Consider the following 15663-nt stretch of genomic DNA (forward strand, 5'->3'; position numbering starts at 1 on the left):
TAAATATGATATTTAATAATCGGCATTTTTGTAATGCTCTTTCCGAAACGACGAGAGTTTTAGTCGCTGCATTTGAAGAGCCTGTTCGGTTTCGAGTACTTTTACATGTATTTCCATTTCCATTGTTTTAATTTGTGATGGCGTTAACTGTGCCAGTTCTATTTCACTTTGCTGTTCTAACTGGGAGTTGCAATCCTTAACGGTGGCAACAAGAGTTCCCGTCGCCTGTGTTACACTTCGCGACGCCTTCGTTAAGTCCGATAGTTTTTGACTATTACGTTCCGCTTTGACTTTGCTCGCTATAACCATTTGTGTTGTGCAGGCAGCAATTTCCTGGGCAGCCACTATCAGTTCAAAGTTTTTACCAGACTCACTTTCAATGGCTTTGTTGGCTGCTTCCACCAAATAATTTGCTGCCTTCGCCACCATTTTTGAAGCGGATATCAAGCCATCCGACCACTGACTGTTTCGCCTGTAAAACTCATTGGCACTTGCATTTCCTGAAATAAAGAAAACCAGTTTGTAAACTTCTTTGGGTAAATTATTGTGTAACTACCTTTTTGGGATGCCACGATTTCGTGTTGTAGAAGACGTGATTTTTGGATTAAAGCCTTGACACATTCCATCAAGGTGGTGCATGCGTCCACAATCTTTCCATTTACCTCCAGATTGGTTTTGTTGTCCTTCTCCCGAGCCTTGGCAAGTAAATCTGTTATTTTTGAGGCTGCATCATCGATAGCTGCATCCATCTCGCGAAGCTCTATTTCGAGAAGCTTGTCCAAATCTATCTTTTGCTCAAAGGAGGCCTTTATTTTCTCAATTAACTTTAGTATATCTTTCAGCTTTGTTTGTATATCAGCTGTAATGTTTGGCCTTTCCTGGTCTCTCGTTTCATTGGTCAACAAGTATTCAAACAATTTGCAGACGTCTGTACAAATGAGCGATGTTTTCGTAAAAATCTCTAAAAAGTAAAATAATAAACGTTTATTTATTTCTTTTAATTTTTATGATGTGGGTTTAATCAACTTACCCTGACCCGTTTCAATAGCTGTGGTAGTTTTGTAGATAACATCACATTGATCGTATAACTTTATAAACACGTAGCCCAAATACATAACATCCTGCATTCCTTCCGTTGAAGCCACATAGTTTACAGCGGATGGGCTATTAAATTTATTTAAAAGGGTTTCCATTTCACTAACTATGTTTGGAACCGCATCCAAAGGTTGTTGCTCTGAACCGCTTAACTTTGAGTTGCAGATTTCCTTCACAGTTTTGATTACCAATTTTCGAAGTTCGCTTAAATCGGTACTACAGGTTTTATACGAAATTGTCACGGCATCAATTTGTTGCGTTGCTTGGGATAGTTTGTCCTCTACATTCGCCAGTTTGCCTTGCAAATCATCGTTACGTTGAACCACTGAAATATTTTCCTGCTTTAATTGATTTACAAGTTCCTGAGATTGCTGTAACTGAGCATTTTGAACATCGCTGATATTTTTATGCTCTACATTCAGTTTCTCGATTTTAGTTAAAAGCAATGCCTTTTCCGCTTCATAGGATTTTAAATTGTTTTCAATTTCAGTGGTCTTTAAACTAACTTCGTTTTCGGCGGTGGCCAACTTAAGCTTTGTTTCATTCAAATCTTTATCTTTCTGCTCCAAGTCATTTATGGTTTGCTGCAGCTGAGCGTTTTGAGCATCAGTATTGCTTTTATTTTCGGTATTTTGCTGCTCAATCTTAGTTAAAAGCAATGCCTTTTCCGCTTCGAAAGCTTTAGAAATACTTTCTGTTTCTATGCTCTTTGCATTTATTTGGCTCTCGGCGTTGGATAGTTTTTCCTTGGTTTCATTAAGAGTGACATTAAGTTCCTCGATTTTTAAACAATTTAGCCTCAAGTTTTCAGAGGTGGAATTAATATCAAGTTCTTGAATCTCCTTTTGTTTAACAACATCGTCGAATTTCTCCTTTATTTCGTTTTTGATCTCTTCGAGCTGCATTAATTTCTCCTTGTGCTCCTCTATTTGTTTTTGCAGAGTTAAGTTAACTTTTTCTTTTTCCTCAACGTTTCCTTTAATTTTGGAAATTTCGTTGGTAAGTTCTTTTGTTTCTAACAAGAGCTGTGAGTTTACTTGTTTCTCTTTATTGAGGGATTTATTGCAATCACTTTGCTGAAAATAAAGGCTATAAAAATAGTAAAATAAATATTATTTTTAACTCATACCTCTCTCAATAACTGTATGTGCTCATCCCGAATTTTCGTGTATAGCGATTTGAGTTTGTTGAATTTTTCCGAGGACAGCTTATGCTTTTCTTCTTCCTCCATTGCTTTTTCTAAAAAAGAAAGTATTTTAAATTTGCTACTTACTTTGTAAAATTATAACTCACGTAAAAGGATTGGGTTCTGGTTAAGCTGCATCTCAAGATCATCGTTTTGCATCCGGAAGGTAGCGCACATTTCTCTCGCTAAAACCAGATCGTTTGATAGGACAGTGTTGTTTTGTTGCAACTCCTGAATGTCGTGTCTGTAGCTTTGTTGGAGTTCATCGAAGTTTTTTTGTAGATTAACCAATTTAAATGAAAGTTCCTCAATGCCAGCCTCCTTCTCACTTATGATACCCTCCAGCATACTCAACTGCTGTTGGGCTTGACTAAAGGCTTCCGATTCGTGATTGTTAGTATCCACAAGATCCTCAACAACTGGATCGGGCTCCACCGGAACATGAACTACTGGCGGAACATAACTGGTGAAATCATTCTGGGATTTGAAGTTGGGACTTGAGTCCGGTAATTCCGGGACTGTTATCAAGTCCTTAAAATACTGAAGCGGTCGTACGTTGTTGTAAAAACTCTTCAACTTTAAAAACAAACCATGAAAACGGTCTCTGTGTCCGGAAACAACATCGTATGGTACTCCATCGTGTAGTTTAAACATTAATCGAACGCTTAAATCGTACAACGCATTTGAATCCTGGATAAGACAAACTATTGGCGCTAATCTACATTGTCCTTGCGGTGTCATCGACGACATTCTATATTTTTCCATAGAAGAAAATATTGTCAGCTGCAGCGCAATGATGTCCTCCAAGTAGTCGAAAATTTCCACACATAGTTGAAAGCTGGAATAGTAAATTTAGTTATTTTTGTGGAAATTTGAATATTTAAAGCCTAGCTTACCAGTAATTTAAATCTCTGTCGACTGCAATAAAGAGTTCGGTGAACGAAATATTCAGTGTTCCCGGGAACATTCGATTTTTGTCGTGGAAATTTAATTTTGTGGCCAGAAGCTTACTGTACGCCTGTATGCAGCATCCAATGTCGTCTTGCAGGAGACCCCACATTTTCCCCACCTCCAGAATCATCTTCTTGTGACTCTGCGAGTGCCTTATAGAACTTTCATGGGCCTCTCGCAAGACTTTGTGTAGCAGATGCGAAAACTTCCAGGCGGTAAATCTGCTCTGCATCAAGGGCTGTCGAGAAATAACCATCCAGAATGTTTTGGCCTCCTTGGCCTTGTGGATCATGATAATAATAGAGCGGGCATGTTTGGTTTTAAGTGGCGCTTCGAGGCCATTTAAAGCTTTAGAGACGCTGACGTTCTGAAATGGGAGGTTAAAAAAGAGATTATTTTCTCATTCAACTCAATACTATCACCAATTCTTAAGTCTAGTAAGAATTATCTAAAGAAACATGTAATTCTATTCACTTAATGAAATTTAACGAAATGACTGACTCAGAAGTTATGGACGGTTTTGGCGGCCGATAACTATACTTTTTTATTGGAATTTCAGCCGAAAGGGGTGATTCACTGATCGGCAATTTGATTCTGCTATCAAACAATGTTTGAAATTTTAGCTCGAACATTTTGAAGCTCAAACAAAGACTATATTAAAAATACGAAAATTATCTTGCTGATCCGTATAAGAGCAATATGGTTTAAAAGAATAAATAAAAATTTCTGAAATCTTATCTTGCTCAAATTTATAACGGTAATCACAAAAGTTGAGGCGCCTTTGTTTGCTGTTAGAGAGGCTAACAAAAGTGGATGTAGTTCACACAGCATTCATTGCAGTTTCTAATTTTCTGGGTCACCGCCACTCGCAAGCAAAGGAGAAACTTTGAATTAGCATGTATAGTTACTATGATGTTGCAAAGTCAGTGATATTTGGACTCTTCTGTAGAATCTGGTTCAAGGCTGACTTCTGGCTCAAAGTGAATGTCTATGCAAATTTGGAGGCGCCTGTGCCTGTGGGTGTATCCGCCTATTTATACTATGACAACACCCGCATTTCAAAGTATGCACTCTGTGTATGTGTAAACTTATACAGATTTTCTTGGCGGCTGAAGTGGGATCCTCGGGTTTACGTACCAAATGGTAGAATTCCTTCTCCGCGTGAGTTGCCATTGTTTACTGACAATTCTTGGCGTACTGTTGAACAAATTCGAATCATTCGCTCCGCGATATATGTGCATTAGAGCAGCGAAGACATTGGGAACGGGAGTTATCTTATCTTATCAACAATGTTTCCCATTGTGTGGTTTCGTATTGGCTACATTCATATTCATTCGGAGCTGCGTGTGCGTGTTAATTCACAAGTGTAAGTTAAAATTAGTCATATAAACAAATGTTGTTTTCGTTTATCGATAAAACTAATTAGAGCTGGCCGATTTTCTAATCCTATCGATGTTTTTGATCCGATGTTAACTGGAACATTCACATCACTATTTTGGGCGCGAAATAATTTTTCGTATTATTACCGCTTTTAGCAAAAACACAGATTCGACACAAAAATGTAAGAGACCAAATATGGTATGTCATAACTCAGTTTTACGAATTACATTTTCTGTACGATAATAGTATATGATAAATAGTTCACCAAACAATTCATATAGCTTCCCATTTATATGGCGAGTTAAAAAAATTAAACTGCCTACATGGCAAGTTTTGTGATGACATTAACGGGATCCTGATAACTTAATTTTTGTATATTCTGAAGTTATTGTTCCTCTTTCCAATTGTATCCGTCCTAGAAGAAGAGGAATTTGAAGGATATGTATCCTCCGATTGGCTAGAAGAAGAATTTGAGTATTATAATTATAAATCGTATCCGTCATAATTAGCACAAGATTTCCTTGAAAGATGAGTCTGAAATATAATAATATAAAATTATAATTAATAAAATAATTATGATGGACATTATACTTGCATTTAAACTTCCTTTATTTCTGTATAATTTATTGCAGTGAGGGCAAGTATATGTCTTGAAGTGTGTTTTATGGGCAACACTCATGTGTTGCGTTAAAGAAGTTTTAAAATAATATCTTTTGCCGCACTTATTGCAGATAAATTTTGCCGTCGTCGGTCTCTCATGCATATGCAAGATATGAGAATATATTGTTCGGCAATGATATAATTTGCCGCAATACCTGCATCTGGTAAACATGTCTTTTTTCGGGTTTTGCTTGGTTATTGCAGTGGCGGGGGGAGGAGGGGAAGGGCCATTTCGTTGATATATGTAAATATATGGAGTGGACATGGAGTGGGGGATGCTCAGCTCTTCTCTCACGTCGTCCACCATCATTGTTTTAACGATATTATCATTGGCTTCAAGCCAGAGGCTGCCATTTAAGCCATTTGGTGCCATGCCGCAGCAATTCGATGAACCAGAATCGACGTTCGGTATCGCCGTGTATGCCAGGTAATGGCCACTGGAAATGAGTTCTCCATTGTGGACCACTACCGCTCGAAGGTTATAATGATGCTCCTGGCGTTTATCTACATCCGTTCCCGACTCCTTGCAACTGGTGCAAAAGCAATTCAGCATGAAATGCGACGGGACATAGTCTTGCACCTTCTCCATCGTTTCCGAAAAACGGTTAATCTGGATGACCAGAATTTCCGGCAACTTTGGATAGCTTACTTGCTGCTCAGAGTCTGTTAACTCTCCGCAGTAACAGCATGTTAGCCGGTTTTTTTTGAGGGCTGCTATCGAATCCTGAAAAAAGGACAAAATAAATAAAAAAGACAAGAGAGAACGCTATAGTCGGGTTCGTGTCCCGACTGTCTAATACCCGTCACTCGGCTAAAGGGAGTGCAAATGAGATGGATATATAACATTTTTTTGATTGCGTATTGGTTGGTCCGATTTGAAAAATGTCTTCTACATTTCGATAGTTGTAAATATACACAACAAAATTGCATTTATACTTATCGGAAATCTTTAAAGGTGTGGGCTCCAGACACATTTTAAAATCGTTTGTGGGCGATTGTGGGCGTTAGAGGGGACGTGGCGCTCGGCTGAAATAAACTTGCGCTGCGTAGGAAGCCCAAGAATGTGTGTGGAAAATCTCAATCTTCTAGCTTTTGTAGTTTCCGAGATCTCAGCGTTCATACGGACAGACAGACAGTCGGACAGACGGACATGACTATATCGACTCAGCTAGTGACCCTGATCAAGAATATATATACTTTATGGGGTCGGAAACGCTTCCTTCTAGATGTTACATTTTTTTGCACGAATACAATATACCCTTTTACTCTACGAGTAACGGGTATAAAATATTTTAATTAATAATTTTACCCTGATGTGCGCTACCGGATCGACACATGGCATCGACATTCCCGTGAACTTCTGCTCAGTTGGGGTCAGGCTACCGCAAGTTAGGCATTTTTTTGTTTGACGCTCAATACCTTCAAAGCAATTTGTTTCCGGAATCGTTCTGCTATATAAGAAAATGTTCATTAAGAAATTGTATTCAATAAAAGTACAATAATTTTAATTATTGCAAACTCACTTGGTTTCCAAAAGCCCAAGAATCAGGAGCAGCAGCTCGTGGGCGTCGTGCTGCTCTCCCTGGGCGAATGTGGGCCATTCCGCCTGAATCGACTGCAGCAGTGCTGTCGGCCGGAGACTCGCCGCCCTCCCCCTAGCATCACCCTTCCGCATTTCCATGAGCGCTTCATGGAGCTCCTCCATTACGCCCCTTACCCTGGTCTCGTTCCGAATTCGCACAGCGCTATGGATGGCTTCTGTGGCCATGTGGATGCTGCGCAGCGCGTAAACCACCGCATTTAGGAAACATGTGTTTCCTAAGTTCTGTAGGGAACAAAAGCCGGAAGTGGGCGCGGAAATGGGCGTGGGGGCGGGTGCGGTGGATTTGTTGCAATTACTTTGCTGAAAATAATGGCTATACAAATAGGAAACTAAAACAAGAGAGAACTCCATAGTCTCTATAGTCTATAGTCGGCTGTCCCGACTATCTAATACCCGTCACTCAGCTAAAGGGAGTGCGAGGGAGATGGATACAAAACATTTTTTTGACTGCGCATAACTTTTTAATGAATGGTTCGATTTAAAAATTTTCTTCTACACTTCGGTAGGTATAAATATACACAGCAAATTGGCATTTATACTTCTCGGAAATCTTTAAAGGTGTGGGCGCCAGACACATTTTAAAATCGTTAGTATGCGATTGTGGGCGTTAGAGCGGGCGGGCCCTCGGCTGAAATAAACTTGCGCTGCGTAGGAAGCCCAAGAATGTAATATATATCCCAGTTTTCTAGCTTTTGTAATTTCCAAGATCTCAGCGTTCATACGGACCTGATCCTAATCGATAATATATATACTTTATAGGGTCGGAAACGCTTACTTCAATATACCCTTTTACTTTACGAGTAACGGGTATAAATATTATCATAACACATACCTTTCTCAAATTTTCCCGAATTTTCGTGTATAGCGATTTCCGTTTATTGAATTTTTCCGAGGACAGCTTATGCCTTTCTTCTTCCTCCATTGCTTTTTCTAAAGGAAAGTATTTTAATTTTGCTATTTACATTGTTGAATTTAAACTTACGTAAAAGGATTGGGTTCAAGCCGTTTTGCATTTCTCTCGCTAAAACCAGATCATTTGATAGGACAGTGTTGTTTTGCAGCAACTCCTGAATATCGTGCTTGTAGCATTGTTGGAGTTCATGGAAGTTTTTTTGTAGATTAACCAATTTAAATGAAAGTTCCTCAATGCCAGCCTCTTTTTCACTTATAATACCTTCCAGCATACTCAATTGCTGTTGAGCTTGACTAAAGGCTTCCGCTTCGTGATTGTTAGTATCCACAAGATCCTCAACAACTGGATCGGGCTCCTGCGGAACATGGACTACCGGCGGAACATAACTGGTGAAATCGTTCTGGGATTTAAAGTTGGGACTTGAGTCCGGTAATTCCGGGACTGTTATTAAGTCCTTAAAATACTGTAGCGGTCGTACGTTATTGTAAAAACTCTTCAACTTCAAAAACAAACCATGAAAACGGTCTCTGTGTCCGGAAACAACATCGTATGGTACTCCATCGTGTAGTTTAAACATTAATCGAACGCTTAAATCGTACAATGCATTTGAGTCCTGGATAAGACAAACTATTGGTGCTAATCTACATTGTCCTTGCGGAGTCATCGACGACATTCTATATTTTTCCATAGAAGAAAATATTGTCAGCTGCAGCGCAATGATGTCCTCCAAGTAGTCGAAAATTTCCACACATAGTTGAAAGCTGGAAGCGTAAACTCAGTTATTATTGTGAAAATATAAACATTTAAAGCCAAGCTTACCAGTAATTTAAATCCCTGTCAACTGCAATAAAGAGCTCGGTGAACGAAATGTTGAGGCTTCCGGGGAACATTTGATTTTTGTCGTGGAAATTTAATTTTGTGGCTAGAAGCTTACTGTACGCCTGTATGCAGCATCCAATGTCGTCTTGCAAGAGGCCCCACATTTTCCCCACTTCCAGAATCATCTTCTTGTGGCTCTGCGAGTGCCTTATAGAACTTTCATGGGCCTCTCGCAAGACTTTGTGTAGGAGATGCGAAAACTTCCAGGCGGTAAATCTGCTCTGCATCAAGGGCTGTCGAGAAATAATCATCCAGAATGTTTTGGCCTCCTTGGCCTTGTGGATCATGATAATAATTGAGCGGGCATGTTTGGTTTTAAGTGGCGCTTCGAGGCCATTTAAAGCTACGCTGACGATCTGAAATAGGAAGTTAAAATAATAATTACTCGTAAAGTAAAAGGTGTAGGTGTATGCCTATACTATTATACTATGACTATTTGTACTATGACAACACCCGCATTTCAAAGTATGCACTCTGATTATGTGTAAACGTATACAGATTTTCTTGGCTGCTAAAGTGGGATCCTCGGGTTTACGTACCAAATGGTAGAATTCCTTCTCTGCGTGAGTTGCCATTGTTTTCTGACAATTCTTGGCGTACTGTTAACAAATTCGATTTATTCGCGACTTATGTGCATTATCTTATCTTATTTGAAGTCCCAACTTTCATCGTAATAGTGAAAATCGCTGTCGTCGTCGGACGCGTATTTTATGGCTCCCCCATCTGATCAAATTTTACCGGTGTAAACAACTTTGATTAAAGCCGATTACACTGGTCGACAAAAAAAAAGCCCAAGAATAAAAGCTACCAATCCTGAAAGGATTTTAGCTGTAGATTACTACCTCATACTTGAAAACTTTCCATCACGTCGAAGTTTTGAGAAATCCGTGGTCAAAGTTCCAAATTTTCGATTTTTAGGCACTTTTTGCGACTTAATAGTAAGAAAACCTTTCGTAGCCCAGAGCCACAATTTAGCGGAAAAGGTACTTCGAACCTTTAACTTCAAGATTGTCCAATCACAAAGTTGGGCGACCTCTACTTCTTTAGCTACAATGGATTTTACTGAAGTACTTTTTGTCACTTTTTTTCATCTATAGTAGCCTGATATTTTTAATGTATTGAATGTGTACGGGTCTCAGTTCAACAAGGAAAATATCAGGCTACTATAGATGAAAAAAAGTGACAAAAAGTAGTTCTGTAAAATCCATTGTAGCTAAAGAAATAGAGGTCGCCCAACTTTGTGATTGGACACTCTTGAAGTTAAAGGTTCAAGGTACCACTTCCGCTAAATTGTGGCTCTGGGCTACGAAAGGTTTTCTTACTATTAAGCCGCAAAAAGTGCCTAAAAATCGAAAATTTGGAACTTTGACCACGGATTTCTAAAAACTTCGACGTGATGGAAAGTTTCCAAGTATGAGGTAGTAATCTACAGCTAAAATTCTTTTAGGTTTTGTAGCGTTTGTTCTTGGGCCAAGAAAAAGTCTTGATTTTGTCGACCTGTGTTATTGACACATTGACTAGTTGTCGGTGATCTTTATCACAACGAAAAATTTTGATCGCAAAAAGACTGTTACCCTTTTCTTAAGTTTTACTGCAAACTACTGCACTAATGCGCTTATCGTTTCGTCGCCAGTAATGACACATACCTCTTAAATGGTTAAATCACCACTCGACAACCCGTAATTGTTTGCAGGCTGTGAGACTACATGGCTCACCCTAAATGTGCCGACCTTGGGCTTAGTGCTGGCCTAATTGCAGACCGGACTAAATAAGATTCTGACCTTCTGATTGGACCTGCCTCAGTTGCCATCATATTAAAGTCAATACTATGGCTTTCATAAGGCAAACCGATCTGGAGTAGCAGTACTTATAAGCCGGATTTAAGGACTTATTTACTCGGTTTGAAAACCTTATCTGCTTCTGATAATGATGTCAAAAACCTCCTGAGGAGCAAACTAAATATTTCTCGAGCCGAACTAACCGCGTTGAAGTTCAAGTTTAAGCAGTGACGTAAAATATCTTCGTTTAAAATTGGACTTCCTGAGGAATATCTTGATAAGGCTCTCGATGTTTCTATACGGCCTTAATACATAGCGTGATAAATAGTTCACAAAACAAATCATATAGCTTTTATGATTTATGATTTTATTGCATGCTAAGAATATACTTCAATTTAAAAGAAATATTATCTAGAAATTTGAAATTTCAATATATAAATTAAATTTGGTATTCCGATTGATCATAGTCATCTAATTTTACACTTTGCTGTGGACAGAACATCGTAGGATGAGTTTGGAGCTCAGCTGGGTATTGGTTCTGCGTTGGAATAAAGGGACGATGGAGTTGCTGAACAGATCCCATTACCAGGTGCTGTTGAAATTGATTGCCATGTGGGAAAGCTGGGTGTCTGATAAAATGTTGCTGTTGTGCAAGAAGAAATTCCGGTAGCAAAGGTGGCGGCTGAAAGTTTGAATCCATTCTAGTGATGTTATATTTGTTTACGGTGTGATCGTAGAATCCCTCCGGAAGCATATTAATGTTATCTTTCAGTTTTTGGGTGTAGTAGCCAGGATTGTTAAACTGATGGCAGCCTAAAGATGGATGCTCCTGAAAATGAGGACATAGACTATTTGTTGGCTGATAGGAATTCATTAAACCCTGATGCTGAAATTCATCCTTCATAACTGGCGCTGAAGCTGGTGATTTAATAGTCCTCCACTGATCCCGAGGATCTATTAGGTAATTTTCATCAAAAGGTGCTAAGTTTTGTGGAGCACTCATAGAGGTTTGCGGTTGTATTGTATGATCGGGGGGCTTTGATATCATAAATCCTGCCTGCAGACTGGGAGGAAGTCCAGTGTATTGCCGAGGACAGAAGTTACAAGGAGGTCGTCCGCAGGTTTGCAATAAATTTTCCCTGTTACATGGGGTTCTTGTCTCGATAAGGACGGTGTTCTCAATGTTTCTGATCCCCGCACTATCAGAGCTTCGAAGTTTTCGTGGCTGCATTAGAGTCACAGATTTATTTACACTAGATGCATTCAAGGGAACCCCTAATTCAGTCCAAGTTAAGCCGTTGGGATTTGTTTGGGTTGCAGGGTGATGAAAAGATGCAGAAATATCGGAGTTATGTAACCTTTTTAAGCTTTGAAGATTACCTTGGTCGGTCCGAGCACATTTATAACCATTTCGGATATATAAAATTTGGGATTCATTATTTCTTAATTGTTCATTAGTGTTTTTGTCTTCACGTTGACGACTATTGAAAGTACTCCTAATTGATTTAGAGTTACAGGAAGCATTTGAGTCATTTTGCAGTCCTGTAAGTCTTGTGTAAGATGGATATTCTGAAGGTGAATAGTGAGTTGCGGAAACCAAACTGCCTATATGGCAAGTTTTGTGATGACATTTACGGGGTCCTGGATAACTTAATTTTTTTATATTCTGAAAATTATTGTTCCTGTTCCCGATTGTATCCGTCCTAGAAGAAGAAGACTGGCTAGAAGAAGAATTTGAGTTTATTTCGCTCGGCCTTTTGAACTCTTTATTGGGTACCACATTTTGAGGAGCCATATGAAACTGGTTGCGTCTAAGTTTAGTAAACTTCATTCCTAGGTCTCTCCTGAAAAGCAAAACATTGTAAAATAACTTTATACATAATTAATATACCATATTTTACCATTTCTTCGGTCGGGAAATGCTTAAAATTTTCCTTCTATTCATACGAAAAGGTACCAGCACCAAAGGTGGATTTTCTCTAGGAATAAAGCGTTCTATATTATATTCACTTATTCATTTATATTATTTACCTTCCTTGCTCTTGCTGTAAAATTTCACAGTCATCTGGACATTGGTTACCTCTAGGAATAGAGGTAATTCCCTGAACTTGATGGGGATTACAGGGTCTTTCTTGCTCTCTAAGTTGCTTCAGAATGTCGGCATTGATACTATAATCCGGAGTTTGACACTCACACCACCTCGAATTTGAAGTATCCTTGTCATCCCTTACCAGTTCATAATCATCTGATTCGCTTTCGCAAGTTTCATCCTGTAGTACAAGTACGTTTTCATGATATGTTCGACATTGTGGCGACTGACATAGGTATGATTTTTCAGATCTGTTTGTATGGTTTCTTTGGTAGCCTTGAAGTATCCAGCATTCGGGAGCAGATTGTGAGCGCTGCTTATAAAACCATTCTCTGTGTTCATAACGACTTAGATTTAGCTTTTTTGGTTGTATAACCTTTTCACTATAAGGAGGCAATTCTTTCACAATTCCATTACGGTTTAATTGATCTGTGAACCCGCTTTCTGAAGTCTTAGCAGTTATCTCCTCAGAGTGCTCACATTTTTCATAATAACAACTATACTCTCTGTTGCTCGAACAACTTTTAAATGTTTTTACCTGATCTGAGTTTTTTGTGATATTACTTGAAACTTTTTTAATGTCAGTATTTCCACGATTAGTTTGGAAGCTTGTTCCATCGTTTTTGTTCTGACGATATGGAAAATATTCATCAATCCTCGGTTTTTTATTATTCCTTAGCCGTTCCTGATGATAGTTTCTCTGATCAGCGAAGTCTTTACTGATATTACTTTCACTTTTGTTGATCTCAGTGTTATCTCGTTGTTCTTCTATCTCATATATTTGACCGTTTTTATATCCTTGACTAGTCGGGTCTTCCGGAACAGATTCCCCACCTGAACTTATACGGCTATTGTGCCTTTGGTTCGGTTTATTCCTAGTTTGATTTCTGTGCGTTTTACTATTAATAGCATCACTTTCTTTAGCCATTTTTTCCCATTTCGTACCTTTGATTTCATAACTCCTATAAGAAGATATTTTAGACGATAACATAGATTCATTGCTGCTAATATATCTACGTCTTTTTTGAAACAAATCTTTAGATCCTTGGCACTTTGATGAACGAATCGATCCTTCTGGGCAATACTTCCTGTCAGTGGGATTAATTCGACGATTCTTTGAAATAGTACTATTAGATGCTTCAAAGGAGCTTTGGCTTCTTGAAGTAGTACTATTAGATGCTTCAAATAAGCTTTTACTTCTTGAGCTGGTAGAGGATTCGCTTATAGAGTCGCAGTTACTTTGCATTCTGCTAGAAATATAAGATTCATTTCCTTGTATAGAATTTCCAGATTTTATTCTGATATCAACGGCATCCATTTTAGATGCAGCTTGTTTTGTAAACTCTTGCCTTTGGATATATTGCTGTTGGGTTGGCCTGCTATATTGCCATCTCGGCATATGATATTTTCCCATAAAATGTCCCTGGCACATTGAACCGGGGATCATTATTCTTGTACATTTTGGAGGACATTGTGGAAGCCTACAGAAACAAATGGCTGACTTCAAAACTGGTTTGGTAGCATTCAGTAAATCTTTTTCTTTGTCAGCATCTTTGAGATTCGGTAATTCTATATCTTCCCGATTTGAATTTGGAATTGTTTCGTTCTTCCCTTGTGATTCTTTTTTAGATTCTATGCAGATTGATGAACGCTTAGAGTTCGCATTTGACGGAGTTTTGGGGACATTGTTCAAGTTTTCTATTTTTGTGTCCTCTGGATTTGGTAGGGGCAACATATTTAAAGATGTCGTTTCTAAACTTTTTTGGCTCATTGTAGATGATGGTGTTTTGTCCTGAAAAGTCTCTTTTGAGGCGGAATCCTTTACCTTTTCTACGTCCGGTTCATTTGTTTGCTTCTGAATACTCCTAACATTTGTGGACTTTTCAGCAAAGCAACGAAAGATGTTTTTCTCTTGGATCTCAGGAGATTTGGCGGCCAGTTGTTTTCTAATTTGTTCCAGGCAGCTTAGAACAGGATCGGATTCGTCTTCAATAGTTTGGGTGGACGTTTCGCAAGGACAATGCTTTCTTCCCCGTCTCAATCCCTTTTTCTTGGCGCACTTTGTTGCCTTGGGGGTGTACATATTAGATTCAAGATCTTCCGGTGGAAGAGCAGGACACATTGAGACATTGAAAGGGTATTTCATTTTTGTATCTTTCTGTATTATTCCCGTCGGGGCAAGAGCTTTGAAAATCTGTAAATTGCTATTGCCCGAAAATGTCTGCGACCCAAATAGATTTTTCATACTAATGGGAAACGGAATATTTACACGAAAGGGTACATTGCACTCGAACCTATTGGAATTAAATAATTCTAATAAAACGGTGATTAATAGAGATAAATAAACTTACCAAATCCCATCATCGTCAGGGGATTGTTCAATATTTCCAGCTGTTGACCTTGTAGGCAGCTTTTTAATTAACATTTTTTTACGTTTCGGCTTGGTCTTTACAAGAGCTTTTTCATCCTTCTCCACTTCTGGCTTAGTCTTAGGAAAAGTTGTGTTCTTTTTGTTTGCTTCTGAGGTCCTTGTATACTTCTGAATTCTCCTAGTTGGATATAATCTCATTGTTGATCCGGCAAAGGAATTTGAATTTGTGGCAGACATTAGTTCTTCTTCCTCAAAACGAGAACGCTAATTGTCTTTCTTAAATCTAAATCTTAAATGCCTTGGGCTAACAGAAACTTACCTTGCTTCGTTGACTTCCTTGGCTTGTTAAAGAGTTACTAATAGATCTCTTTTTATTCAAGCTCGTTTTTATTGGGCTCCCTTTACACACCTTTTCACCTTTAAAATCCACATGATAAGTACTTGATTTTGTATCATTGGTTTTTGTATTTGCCTGTTAATGAGGTTCTAGGGGAAACCTTTCCAGACACTTTTTCTATATCTTTACCAAGCATTTCCATCGTTTTATCCTTTTTACAACTGTGTCTCAGAAATCCGCTGTACATTTGATTTAAATTACACATTCTTTGATTAAAGTAAAGACATTTGAAAGGTATTCCCTTCCAACTATATCTTTAATATAAAAATGTGCAATTTGAACTAAATGGGGCGTGCAGCTTCTCTAGTTGTTCCCTAAAAGTTCAGAAACTTTGAATTTAATATGTTTAGAAAGGTCAAAA

At 38.6% G+C, this 15663-nt stretch overlaps 3 protein-coding genes across 5 annotated transcripts; all 3 read right to left on the minus strand.

The window, feature by feature from the left end:
- On the minus strand, window positions 1–4647 carry Hip1 (Huntingtin interacting protein 1). Its single transcript, XM_017148030.3, has 7 exons — window positions 4370–4647; window positions 3178–3599; window positions 2389–3119; window positions 2225–2334; window positions 1031–2171; window positions 557–961; window positions 1–500 (listed from the first exon to the last, which is right to left on the minus strand). Exons 1-7 carry the CDS (start codon window positions 4403–4405, stop codon window positions 13–15), a joined length of 3333 nt encoding a protein of 1110 aa, XP_017003519.3. The 5' UTR covers window positions 4406–4647; the 3' UTR covers window positions 1–12.
- A 470-nt stretch (window positions 4648–5117) lies between these two features.
- On the minus strand, window positions 5118–9242 carry LOC138912944 (huntingtin-interacting protein 1-related protein-like). Its single transcript, XM_070214974.1, has 8 exons — window positions 9207–9242; window positions 8608–9023; window positions 7858–8549; window positions 7708–7805; window positions 6796–7175; window positions 6582–6723; window positions 5204–5996; window positions 5118–5146 (listed from the first exon to the last, which is right to left on the minus strand). The coding sequence occupies exons 1-8, from the start codon at window positions 9240–9242 to the stop codon at window positions 5118–5120; spliced, it is 2586 nt and encodes an 861-aa protein (XP_070071075.1).
- A 1558-nt stretch (window positions 9243–10800) lies between these two features.
- On the minus strand, window positions 10801–15653 carry LOC108061642 (uro-adherence factor A). 3 transcript variants are annotated; one of them, XM_070214347.1, is made up of 6 exons: window positions 15378–15651; window positions 15225–15322; window positions 14886–15169; window positions 12477–14828; window positions 12347–12424; window positions 10801–12289 (listed from the first exon to the last, which is right to left on the minus strand). In XM_070214347.1, exons 1-6 carry the CDS (start codon window positions 15505–15507, stop codon window positions 10885–10887), a joined length of 4347 nt encoding a protein of 1448 aa, XP_070070448.1. In that variant the 5' UTR covers window positions 15508–15651; the 3' UTR covers window positions 10801–10884. The 3 variants fall into 3 exon arrangements, with proteins under 3 accessions (XP_070070448.1, XP_070070449.1, XP_070070450.1); XM_070214348.1 differs by having other exon boundaries at window positions 15225–15617; XM_070214349.1 differs by lacking the exons at window positions 10801–12289; window positions 12347–12424 and having other exon boundaries at window positions 13224–13496; window positions 13552–14828; window positions 15378–15653.
- Window positions 15654–15663: the final 10 nt, after the last annotated feature.

This window comes from Drosophila takahashii, chromosome 3L (genome assembly GCF_030179915.1).
Source record: "Drosophila takahashii strain IR98-3 E-12201 chromosome 3L, DtakHiC1v2, whole genome shotgun sequence".
NCBI lineage: Eukaryota > Metazoa > Arthropoda > Insecta > Diptera > Drosophilidae > Drosophila > Drosophila takahashii.